We start from the raw sequence: 13739 nt of genomic DNA, 5'->3' as shown, positions 1-13739 counted from the left end.
AAAAGAGTCGTTAAAGAGCGTTTGTGTGCTAAAGGATATTACAACACTAATGACTTTTTAGTTGACTGCACACCTTGGGAATGAAATGATCGCCTCCAGGCTGTTTCAAACAACTAATATATACTTATCATTGTACCTACATGGAAAATGGTTAAAAAAAATGAAAAAAAAATATATCCCGCTGAGTTTCTTTCGCCGGTTCTTCTCAGGTCCGAGGTGCTAAATTCCGAACCGGTGGTAGATTTTTGACAATCAATAAGCAAGTGCAAACACTTCTATATTGAATAAAGATTTTTGACTTTGACTTTGACTTTGATTGCTGGCAGTTAAAACATAAAAAGGCTTTTTAATCGAGTCGGGTTACAGGAAGTATTGGGGTTGGAGGTTATTCAATGGAAGAGGGTCGGAAGTTAAGGGAACTAATTAATTTCTTTTATACGAACGTTGGACCGCTTCTCGCTTCTCTATAAGACATATTCAGTTCGATAGTTTAAGGGAATTAATTATTGTAATTAACAGTTACAATTGTGCCTTATAAAAACTTCAAGAGTATTGTTGCAAATTTGCAACATGTATTACCAATCCGCACTTTAGAAGAGCGATAGAAGATTGTTTGAACTTCCAGACTGATGAGATAAGCTAGTAACATCAGTACATAAGAAAATACTTCAAAAATTAATATATTTTAGGGAGCTTAAAGAGTACAGAGATTTCCACAGAAAAATCCAATAAATTTTATTGAGTTTTATTACACGGGTTTGAACCTAAGTCATCGGGATCTGTGACCTCGTAAGTAATTAAAACGCACACAATCATACACACATACACAAAACGTGAACACACTTCGTCATATAGAATTATTCCAAGCATTTTTAATATTTTAGTAATATCTATATTTGTTGTATTATATATTTATAAGTATCGTGTGAATATATTTCTATAAGGAGTAGAATGAGCTGGTAGCTTCAGTTATTAATTAAAAAAAAAAATGTGCGTCTCGGGAAGGCCGACAGAAGTGATATCTTAAACTAATCTAATTTGACGTATTTAATATTGAAATTAAAATTTGAAACTAGAGAGACTGGCGCCGTAACGCGTTACGTAACGAAACGGTTTACCCTCCCATAAGAAGTTATCACTTCAAAACTTAGCGTTTTACTTTCTGGTACGACTTTGTGCCAACTCTTCTCCCATCAGATATTATATCGCCACCAATACTTAGTAGAGTTCAATTTTGAATGGTTACTGGTCCAATGTAACTTCAAGCCAGGTCATATTGGCGATGTAAGGAATGGTTAAAATTTATTACAGCAGCCGTGTAAATGAGTGGTGGTGACCACTTTCATTAGCCACTTTCATTATTATTCAAAATATCAAAAAGTTTTATCTACCAATAAAATTTAATTTTATAAAATAATATAATAAGACCAAAGACCTGGAATCAAAAGTTGCTACATTAACGGCTTAAGATGCCGTGCCATTTGTTTGGTTGTCTTAAGCCTGCGGGTGTACAATTTATCAAAGGGTATCAATGGTTTTCAGTCGAAAGACCCTTTCAAAAGGACGACGAGGAAATTCCGAACGAAATTCACAAAGCAGTCGGTAGAATCAATACCAATACTGTACTTCGAAATACAAATTCATTATTTTAATTATGTTACTATGATATATAAATTTTGTCACCGTAAATATATTTACATACATATGTACATAAAATCCGCATATACGTTTGAAATAATATTGACCTCATGTTCGATCATTTAGAGAATTTAATAATAATGTAAAATTAACCTTGTTGATAAAATTTAATACTAATTTCGGAACGCGGCTTAGCTCGTGCAATGGGACCCTTCAAGTTTTATTTAACGGTATAAAAAGTAACCTATATGTTATTCTAGACTATGATCTATCTCTGTGCCCGTTTGGATCCGTTCAACCGTTCATCCATACAAATATTCGCATATATAATTTTAGTATAAAAACTTTTTAACCAATGACATTAATTGACAATCCAAGTTACTATATGTAATACTGTACATTATATTTACTGCTTTTAAAGCATATGTTACCGTACAACTTTTGCTCTTAAAACAGCCACGTGATTGACACTGATGGTAAGTGGTCACAACACACTATATTTAGACATTGACACAGTGAGAAATAATAGCCATCTCACATCATGGATTTGGAGTTGGCTAGAGTGAAATAACTCCCCAGCTCAACATATCGTAGCCTAGGTATAGGATATATAAAGAAACCTCTTTATTATTTTATTATAACGAAGCGCCATATTGAATCATAATATACAATTAATTTAAAAAGTTATCGCAATGAACGTCGGTTTTTTCTTTTATTTAAAAAGAAAACGTTTTACATTTTTTTCAAAATACGAGGCCATTAGACTGACGCTAAAATGAAACATCTGGTCCATAATATTAATCGTAATTAAAACGCTAATGGACTTTCACCTCAATAAATTGTTTCTATTTATAGTTTTTCTCATTTTCGCCGTTAATAAGAAAGTTTAGAAAGGTAAGTACAAAAAAAAAATACTTTAAACAAAATTACAAGTCAAGCTACAAACTCATAATGAGTTCAATTATTAAAGGACGATTGTGAAGCAAAAAGGAGAATTATGAAAGCTTATTTGTTTATTATTGTTCGCGTATAACTCTTAAAATATTTCACATTTGCAATCCGACATAAGAAATCATATTAATGTACAACCGAGACGGCCCAGTGGTTAGAACGCGTGCAGATTATCCGATGATTTCTGGTTCAAACCCAGACGAGCACCACTTTTTCATGCGCTTAATTTGTGTGTATAATTTATCTCGTGCTCGGCGGTGAAGGAAAGCATCGCGAGGAAATCTGCATGTGTCTAATTTCAATGATATTCTGCCACATGTGTATTTCACCATTGCATTGGAGCAGCGTGGAATATGCTCCAAACCTTTTCCTCAAAAGGAGAGGAGGCCTAAACCCAGCAGTGGGAAATTTACAGGCTGCTAATATAATGTATGTAATGTGGAAGCAGCGGAACCTGAGGTAACTTTAAATAAACTCAAACTCAAACTCAAATTCCTTTATTCAATATAGAAGTATTACACTTTCTTATTGATTGTCAAGTTAAATACTACCACCGGTTCGGAAAAAGAAAACACCCTGACCTGAGAAGAACCGGCGAAAGAAACTCAGCGGGACTTTTTTTTTTTTACGTCAAATTAATTATATACATATATGAGTAGAAACAGCCAGGAGGCGATCGTTTCATTCCCAAGGTGTGCTATCAAACATAAACTCACTAATTGTATAGTAACCTTTCGCACACAAGCGTTCCTTAACAATTTTTTTAAATTTCGCAACAGAAGCATTTTGAACGCTTTCTGGGATCCTGTTGTAGAAGCGTATACATTGCCCCACAAAAGAGTTACTGACTCTATGCAGTCGAGTAACAGGAGTAACAAGATTGTGTTTGTTCCTTGTACCAATGTTATGAGAATCACATTTTCTCATAAAAACATTAATATTTTTCCGTACATACAAAACATTACAGAATATATATTGAGAAGCAACAGTCAATATCTTAATTTCTTTAAATTTATACTTCAAAGATTCAATATAATTGATTATCTAAAATTACGATGACGAATTATAAAGAATATATTTTTAAATGTTGGTTTAAGGGCTCAATAAAGGCTGTCCACCACTTATCAGACATTCTACAACCAACTGCTTAGTATTGATGTGTTATGGGCCCGTGTAAGTACAGGCACGACGGACATAATATCTTAGTTCCCAAGGTTGGTGGCGCATTTTAAGGAATGGTTAATATTCATTACCGTACGATGAGTTTAAGTGCGCTCTTATGACGGTAATGAGTAATTAAATATTAAGTTAGCTTACGTTAACTGAAGCACATAATATTACCATCGTTTAAAAACACATATAATACGTTTATTAATAAGACGAAATCATCCAAAGCTGGTGAGTGTATTTAACCGATGTATGCAGTTCTATATCTGTCATAGTTCTTCACCAAGATCGAGATGAAATACGTAAATGAATAAATGAATATGGGACAACATCACATACATTACTCTGATCACAATGTAAGTAGCTAAAGCACTTGTGTTATGGAAAATCAGAAGTAACGACGGTACCACAAACACCCAGACCCAAGACAACATAGAAAATTAATGAACTTTTTCTACATCGACTCGGCTGGGAATCGAACCCGGGATCTTGGAGTGGCGTACCCATGAAAACCGATGTACACACTACTCGAACTTGGAGGTCGTCATTATCAAGACAAAGTTCTTGCCCGAGTTTGAACACTGAACCTTCGATTTAGATTTACATTTCCAAATCACTGAGCCGAATCGGGTCTTAAGACGTTATTCGCGACACTCATTGTGACCCCGCGATGTGCCATTGAAACGAAAAATAATAAAAAAAACGTTTGATTGTGGTTGAAACCCGAGTACAAATTATGAAATTGATAACAAACATCACTGAGTTTTGAAGTATTTATCGTTTTACAATATTTGCATCGGAATGATAGATATTATTTGATACCTATTCAATATAATTTTATCAGCGTAGTCACGAACGAATCTGTCTATATTCGTTGCATGTGAGGAAATAGAAAATGAAATAATTTGTATTTTAGTAGATGAAAAATCAACTTGATTAAAATATGTTAATTTTTTTAATTAATAGTGATGCTTTACAAATTCCAAACATAAAAACCTGATGCTAACTATATACATATATATACGTCTATTTCCTATTTATTATTATATATTATAAATGTACTAAAATCCGGTCCCAGCCTCGTCGGTTTGGTATTTTACACTAGCCCGCATTGGAACAGCGTGGTGGAACTTCTCGTCAAAGGGAGTGGAGGCCTGAACGACCAGCGAAACAAATTGTACATGCGCCTCTTCGCCTCTCACACAGAAGAATAGAGCACGGCAATAGAGTGCGTAGAAGAACGTCATGCTGTTAGCCGTCTCGGTATACGATTCAGTCTTACCCCAAATTCATGTTCATCATCAAAAAGGTAGAATCTCGTTAAATACGAATAACAAATATAAAATCTGTAAATTTAATATTATAATTTTGAAAAACAATCCAATTAAAATGTCTCATGATTACTGTGTAACCAATCAAATTTAAATTCCTCCATTTTCCCTAATACATGAATATAAAATTACCTCAATTCTCTCAAGCTTCGGGCATTTTTTTGATCTCTTTTCTATGTTAAACAAATTTTTATGGAATTGAAATTTTATTTGACAATTATAATTTTATGTTTTGTTACCTTTAAATTTCTCTTTAATGTAATAAGTAGGTCGTCTGGTAAATGGGTCAGCTGATGGTAAGTGGGAACAGTTCATAGACATTGCCCCGTTAGAAAATTAACCATTCCTTACAAAGATAATGCGCCAGCAATTTTGGGATCTGAAATATTATAACCCTTGTACCTGTAGTTGTACTGGCTCACTAACCCTTCAAACCGGAACACAACAGTATGACAAAGACTGTGCTGGATAATTTTTGGACCCAACCGTGTCCTCTGAATAAATTTCTATTCCCTAAATCTTATAATAATTGTACAGCAATTTGACAGAACTCACGAGAGTTCAGGGATAGGACAAATGGCCTTCTTTTGCCAACTTTATAACTCCGAACTAGTGAGGATTTCCAAATTTCTATGTGATGAAGGGTTACTGTGGTTTTCTAAAGACAAAGACCCTTCATCTGATAGAAATACGAAATACGAATTTAATTAAAATAAAAACATTAATGAAAACTGATAAAAACTTCATACAACTCATGTTATTTTGTTTTAAGACTACAATCTTTTATAACATATGATTAAGCCATTCATTCCTTTCCTGCAATGGTAATTGAATACATTAAAATATACGCCCCGATCGAGCAACTTATCTGAATCTCGAGGGTCTATTTCGAGACACATTTGAAGTCATAAAACATTGATAAGGAACTTTTACCATCCAGAATCACTTTTACTGCTGTACCATCTGGGATAAATGCACAATCTTTGATTGTATTTTGAACGATAGTGAAATCATGCCATTTGTTAAATTAATGTTTTTCTAAATTTTCCTGTAACACTTTTCCTTAAATCTGATGAATATATTTTGGACAATAATCCCTCCTGTAAGCCTTGAATTATTAGCATTAAAATTTAACATTTATTCAAATATAAAACTTAAATCTTGATATAAAAATAGAGGTATCTGTAAAAGTATGGGTGTCGAGATGTTGCAGCGGTTAAAGTACGTGAATCAGAACCTAGGATATCCAATTCAAATGAAGGCAAAAGCTACTGAATTTTTAAATTGTTTACAAGGAATCTGTATGGAAATCTGTCATATCTATAAACACGTATTGGGACCGAGTGTTAAAATAACCTAATAATCGTTTCAAGGAGAATAAATAGAGTTTATCCTAAAAGTGGCCTTTTACAGGCTCTTTCCTTAAGGCCCTAAGACAATTCAAAACAATGTTCCCTTCAAACATTACTTAAGAACGAAAATACTTCACTAAACTTTTTTGATTAAAGTCGAAATTCATAGTCCCGAAAATTTCATAAGTAAAATACTGATTAAGAACAGAGAGCGCGTAAAATTCTAATTCCCGCGCAAAAAGTAACGTCTGCCATTTCATTGTATCCGACCCTTTGGAAAATGGCTGCGGTATCTTGCTATTAAGATTAACTCATCGCGTTAATACGCTCAATATTACTACAAATTAGGGTCTGGTAAATGTTATTACGTTCAGTGTTTATATCTTGTTAATGTGATGAGAAGATAGTTTCGCTAAGATATTATGTACTTGTGATAACAGAACGCCGTTCAGTCAATTTGTTGTTCATTAATAATTCTGTTTATTTAGTCAAGACTTTTATCTTTTTATTATGCTTACCAAACTTAAAATTATCATTGGTGGTAGGACTTCTTTCAAGCCTGTATAGGTAATTAGGACTTATGGAATATGTAATAAATAGTACGTTATATAACGTGCTGGGATCATTACAACAAATACATATATTGGTAGGTTCCGTAAAAACGGAAAAGTATTTGGTCTAAATCTTAATTAATAAAACATGTAATACTTACGATGCAATATTTTGCGTCTGGTGGACATTGATTAAGTCTTGCTGCACTCCGGTTATTGCAGGGTGTTATGGACCCAACTCCGTCGCTATATTGGCCGCATTGCCAACATTTGATGCCAGCAGCAGCAGCAACCAATGTCAGCAATATGCCAACAATTGCCAATCGCGATGCACTCGACATTTTCTACGAAACAAAATATATAATTTAGTACAAAATTGTGAAGTGTAAATAAATTTTACTTGATTGATTTATGCTATAATTTGTGCCATGTCACAAAATTACTTCAACAAAATATTAATGACGGGATTTGTTATTCGGTAAAATGGATAATTGGAAAATATTGGTAAAACATTGGCCCATCTGTCCAAATTGTTTGTCGTTAGGGTAACTAGTGAGCTCAGGTGTATTGAGCTCTTTCTCTTGTACAAGTAGAATTTACTATTGCTTTCTCGGCGATGCTATAAATTATTCTGGGACGGACACATAGATGTATAGATCTGATCTTGTTAAAGAATTTCACGAGGACATTAAATTTTAAAACTAGCAAACGATAAAATGCTATGTATATATAATTTAAACAATAATAAGTTTATTGTATTTTAACTCTTAGGTTTCTATAACAAAGATCAAAATGTTTATGATTAACTGCTGTATATTTATAGCTTCGTTTAACATTATCAAGCAAAGTTTTTCACGTACAATTTCAATCAGGAATAACAACCATAACTTCGGACGAAATAAAACATTGATTGAGACTGATAAAAAGGATTTATATCAGTTGTTCCAAGTGACTGTCCTATTTTGTTTTAAGATCGACAATAACCCTTATATTATATGCTTGAATTATAGACCTTCCTGTAATGGTAATAAGAACTATGTTAAAAAATTGTGGCATGATACTGAGCATGCAATTTGTCTGAATTCCAAGGGTCTTTTTTGGATGGAACACATTTGACGCAATATAATATTGATGGAAAAGTCTTTCCACTATTCTAGGCTAAAGATTTTTATAAGAAATACACAGCCTTAGATCGTTTTTCTGTCAAACTTCAGTAAAATTTAACAGTAAAATTTTAAGTACAAAGTATTTTTTTAAATAATTATCCTATCTCCTATCTTTGTACCGAATTGTCGTTCCATGCGCGAAACAAACAAATATTATTTAAGGTTATGTTAAAAAATTAAATAACGAAAAGACAAAGGTCCTCTTGGAGTCTCTAAGCGCTTTTCCATACATTTAGAGACCTCATCTTAGATACACAAAGTGTATGCAAGAGGAATGAAAGGTATCCTAAAACCGAAATAGTCCGAATTTTTTTAAGCCCAAAAAACGACGTTGGAAAAAGTTGAAACCCTAGTGCTTTGTTAATAATTGTTATAACATTTGTCGTGGCATTCATTGTAGTGCGAAATTGGGCCATTTAACTGTTATTTTCGAGCATACTTACTACTCTTTTAAAAGTTTAAATATTATATTCGTGTATTTTTGTACTAAAACATACTAGTATTATACAACTAATTTTCTTTATAGCCTCATACTCATAAACTTCAATTCAAGTTGACGGTCGTATTAAGTTCTATTTTAGGCACAAACCTTAAATTCTGAATGGGAACGGATTCTGAAATTAGTTTACCACGCTACTCGACTTCAGGTTGGAAAATATATATTTAAGGCAGAGAAGACAAAACAGTTTATCAATTTAATGTTATTAATAATATAGTTCAAGATATGAACATCAGCTAGGACCAATGGAATAAGATCAGGATTAATAATAGCGAAGTAGCAACTTGGATATTAGATACTTATAATGTATATAGCCCAAATTACTCTCGCACTTTAGAAAACACTGAGAGGCCCTGAATGGAAGGTCTCTTCATTCGTCTCGAATATTCTGTCTTTTCCGTATTTTATTGATAATTGAGATAAACCGGGCTTAAACCCGTAGCCATCAAGATTCACATTTTCATTTAAAGATTAATGGGTCATCTCGGCTTAATGGAGTGTCTAATAAATAAATAAAAGATTGAACGGATCAGAGAATTCTGAAGAGGATAAAATTTAAAAAGGTCGACTTAGTAGAACTGGCATTTTCTCTTCGCTTTTGTCGTTAAAAAAGAAGTTAACGTAATCCCAAAGTTAAATCCTGATCAATTTTGTATTACCAAAGAAAATAAGAATAAAAAACCAACATCAAAGATTCAGATTTGCTAAAAATAAATCACTGGAAACGAAAACATCCCTCTTAAAGGCGTGCATAAATTCATACTAAAACATTCAGTGGGTACATTAAACAAAGTGTTTTCCGCAGGTATTCCACCTGCTCATTTATCAACGTCTTAACAATAATAATCTATTATTTATATATTATTTTTAGAATAAACTTTACAAGAATACATTAAAAGATTTATCAGACAGCATTTTAAATTCTCTCGAATCGAAATGAATCATTTACTATTTTTGGATTGGCGAAAGCGGCAATATTTCGAAGATGAAGTGCGGTAGTGACCACTTATCACAGCCCATAAATCAGTCAACTTACACGTTTTGAATAAAAAACGAAAGATTCATCCCTGCGTCAAAAAAGTCCAAAACCGTCAAGGTAACACAGTTAGCTAGTATAAAAACAAGCGTAAGGGAAGTCACTCATTTGATCTAATGGCGTGCTGCTGTTTGAGATTTGGAAGAGTTTATACAAATTACATTGCCAATATTTACTATTCACGGGCGCTGGTGATAACTCACCATGGGGTGATCCACGTAACTGTCTACCTTCAAAAATTACAAACAGAATTATTTTAAAATACGATTATTTTTTAAACAAATTTGAAATTTTAGAAGTTAATGTAGTAGAAACTGTGTTTGAAGTGGTTTATATTTCTTAAAGTGCTGGAGTTTATCGAGAAAATTTAGAACGTATCAGGTGCCATCTTTGCGCATCAGTCTTATTGAAATTTATAAACCAACAAAAGCTGTGATGGTCTAGTAGTTAGAATGCTAACATCTTAAGCAATGATTGCGGGTTCAAATCCAGGCCATCAACACGAATACTTAATTTGTGTTTATAACTCATCTCGTGCTCAGTCGTAAAGGGAAACATCGTGGAGATACCTGCATGTGTCAAATTTCAATCAAATTCTGCCACATGTGTATCCAACCGTAGAGCAGCGCGGTGAAAAAAACTCCAAAACCTGAAGAAAACCATTAAAGAGGCCTTAATTCGACAGTGAGACATTCACACACAGTTATGTTACTTCAAAAAAAAAGATCTTATATATGAATAAAAAACCTACAAACATACTATAGAAAATATAGTCATAACATTATCTACATCAATAAATAACTTAGATTAGAAGGAGAAAGGATTCCAAAGCTAAACTTAAGACTATGATTTGAGATTAATTGATCTCATACAAGGTACAGAAGCCCATTAAAATAAAAAGTTAGCATGGAATCACTTGAATGTCTTCGATAGCTCATAAAATAGTTGGCCCAGCGTCTTTCCGTTCATATTGCTGATTCAACACCTCTGTGGTCGAGTAGTATGTACACTGGTTTTCATGGGTACGCTACTCCGAGGTCCCGGGTTCGATTCCCGGCCGAGTCGATATAGAAAAAGTTAATTAGTTTTCTATATTTTCTTGGGTCTGGGTGTTTGTGGTACCGTCGTTACTTCTGATTTCCATAACACAAGTGCTTTAGCTACTTACGTTGGGATCAGAGTAATGTATGTGATGTTGTCCAATATTAAAAAAAAAAAAAAACATATCAAGAATACGAAATAGAGAGTGTTAAAATTCCAGCACAGAGAGGTCTTGAAATTCGTCAGCATAAGGCAACCGAAGAACACCACCATTCATTTTATCGTTAACATATTTATATCTGTTAACATAGTCAGTTTTCTTCTGTTACATAAATTAAATATTATTAACATAACATAATCACTAGCACATATCCTTATACATATATATATATTTATTGTCGGTACTATTTTAAGCATAATAGTTATTTCAAAATACAGAGACTCCCTTATCTGTAGGTTATAATGGTTTTGATAGCCCGCATTGTACAGACACAATGAAATTGTGCTATCATCCTTTCAGAAATAGAGACAAGTGCAACAAATGCTATGAAGGGTTGTCTTCAACGTAATGTTTAAAAATATAGTAAACTATTTTGTCTTGACATGACAAATATAATAATCTTCTTCAATTGTAGTATTGCACACACACAAGCACATATGCACTTTCTTAATCCAACTGGATTACAATTTGACTCAATTGAAAATATATCAAGCGAATCCCCAAAGAATCTTGCAAGCTTTATACGTACTTATATAACACAACTAACTTCCTAACTAAACGCTGCTGATAATATCCCAACAGCAGATGCAATTACTAAGCCAAGGCAACAGTACTTATAATGTGTACAAACAAACATAGTAATCCTTACCTGTTACCTGAATGAAAATGACAAAATTAGTTGGAAGATGAAATTAAATTATTTGCATTTATATTGTAACTAATAGGCTAAACTGCGTGACAAATTTCATTGGCTTAACGAACTTTGTTTAACAAATGGCTACGCGTTTGTCTGACTGATTATTTATTTATTTTAGCAGGTTTGTATGATCTTGTACGGAATGTATGTAACAAAGTATTGAATGCTAGGTATACTGTTTTCAAATTAATTAATTGCCTCCGCTCTGAATTGTAATTGGTCGATGGCAACCGATGACATAATGAGCAACCAATGAGCGGTTAGTTAATTTGACTTTAATAAGTGCTTCAGAAACTTGAGGTATATCTTCTATCTATTTTTACAATTCTATATATACCTCTGTCTGCAATAACCTTTGTAACAACAAAACATTTATTTTTTCCTTCCTTTGTAAATTTTTTTGAGTGACACTCAATGAGAAAATGGCTATAAATCTGACTGAATGGTAATTATTATATTCTTGTCTTTGTTAACAAACATTAACCAAGATATATTGGCTGTAACAATCATCTGTCACAAAATTCTTACGTATTAAGGTTTTTTTAATATATTATCAATAATATTGGATATAAAGTATAAGATGCTTAATTTAAGATATATAACATAGGATAGAATTGGTAAAAAACATAAGCCGTAAAAAAATTACGCCGTTAGCAACCAACTAACTAAGAATCACAGTTGTCATATCCTTCATCCCTTTAAAAGTATTGGCTCACTTACTATTGAAACAGGAACACCACAGAATAATTATTTGGAAGTTAAATAACCATTGAGTGGATAGTACCCGAACCATTCATAAACATTTATATTATACAACCAACTTTAAAGCTATATTTCTTTCATTATTGGAAAAAGGTGGACGGGCAAGTGAGCCATCCGATGTTATGTGGTCACCATCGCTCATAGAAATATTAACCATTGCTTAAAATACCAATGCACCTCCTTTGAGAACTAATATGTAATTTTTTTTTTTTTAAATCTTGGACAACATCACATACATTACTCTGATCCCAATATAAGTAGCTAAAGCACTTGTGTTATGGAAAATCGTAACGACGGTACCACAAATACCCAGACCCAAGACAACATAGAAAATTAATGAATTTTTTCTACATCGTCTTGGCCGGGAATCGAACCCGGGACCTCAGAGTAGCGTAAACATGAAAACCGGTGTACATACTACTTGACCACGGAGGTCGTCGACGATGTAATGTCCCTTGTGTCTGAAACTGGAACGCGACAATACTGAGTTTTGCTATTTGAGAATAGAATATCTGGTGAACCTACCACCAAGAAAATAGATAGATCGTTTTAAGATGACAAAACTATCCAATAACATAACCGCTTCACGACCCCATTAAAGTAGTAACCGACTCTTTGGTGAAAGGGAGTCTACGTCGCAATTGAATAAATTCGATATTTTAATATCTTTCATCACAGCCGAAGCGCAGATCAAACGAAAACTTAGTGACGGATATTACGGGATTTGTCGGTTCGATTTTCATTTATTTTTCATTCTACTTTCGATATACGATCGATAACGAGGTTACTTATATAATAATTATTAATGATGATTATAACGATTAGGATTTTAAAATTTAAATACTTATATAATTGTATTTAACTAACACGACTGTATTTTTAGATGTTGAAAAAGTGTAACTACTGAGTAACTTTCCGGTTCTTCTCGGTAGAATCTACATTCCGAACCGGTGGTAGCTTCACTTAATATAGTTTGTTAAATGATTCAAAAGTGCTTGGAAAAGCCTACTTGAATAAAGTATATTTTGATTTTGTTTTTAAAACTGAGTGCTGGGGATATCTTTTAAGTTTTCTGTTTTTATTTGTGTTCTGGTGAAATAGGGTTATGTGAGATTGTTACCTACTAAAGCTTCTGCCTCAGCTGCACGCATCACCTGCTATGTTATGCTTCTAGAACTTTGAGATTTTGAAGTAGAGGAGAGGCTCATCTCAGACCTTTCCAGGAGCAATACAATAATACCTATAAGATCTGGTGTAAGAAATCTGAGTTTGAAACTTAATCACATCAAAAGTAATGCTAGCCTATTTCAGAAATCATAACAGTGTCA

General features: G+C 33.2%; 1 protein-coding gene across 1 annotated transcript in view; it reads right to left on the bottom strand.

The window, feature by feature from the left end:
* Positions 1-13739, bottom strand: part of LOC125073073 — a 116382-nt gene that overhangs the window by 53991 nt on the left and 48652 nt on the right. Inside the window, exon 2 of the mRNA XM_047683760.1 lies at positions 7152-7334. Within this exon, the coding sequence (XP_047539716.1) occupies positions 7152-7331 (180 nt within the window). The 5' untranslated portion in view covers positions 7332-7334. The remainder of the gene's footprint in view (positions 1-7151; positions 7335-13739) is intronic.

Source organism: Vanessa atalanta, chromosome 23, assembly GCF_905147765.1.
Source record: "Vanessa atalanta chromosome 23, ilVanAtal1.2, whole genome shotgun sequence".
In the NCBI taxonomy this organism is placed as follows: domain Eukaryota; kingdom Metazoa; phylum Arthropoda; class Insecta; order Lepidoptera; family Nymphalidae; genus Vanessa; species Vanessa atalanta.
The sequence above is the reverse complement of the archived record's forward strand: the minus strand, read 5'-3'. Positions and strand labels throughout refer to the sequence as shown.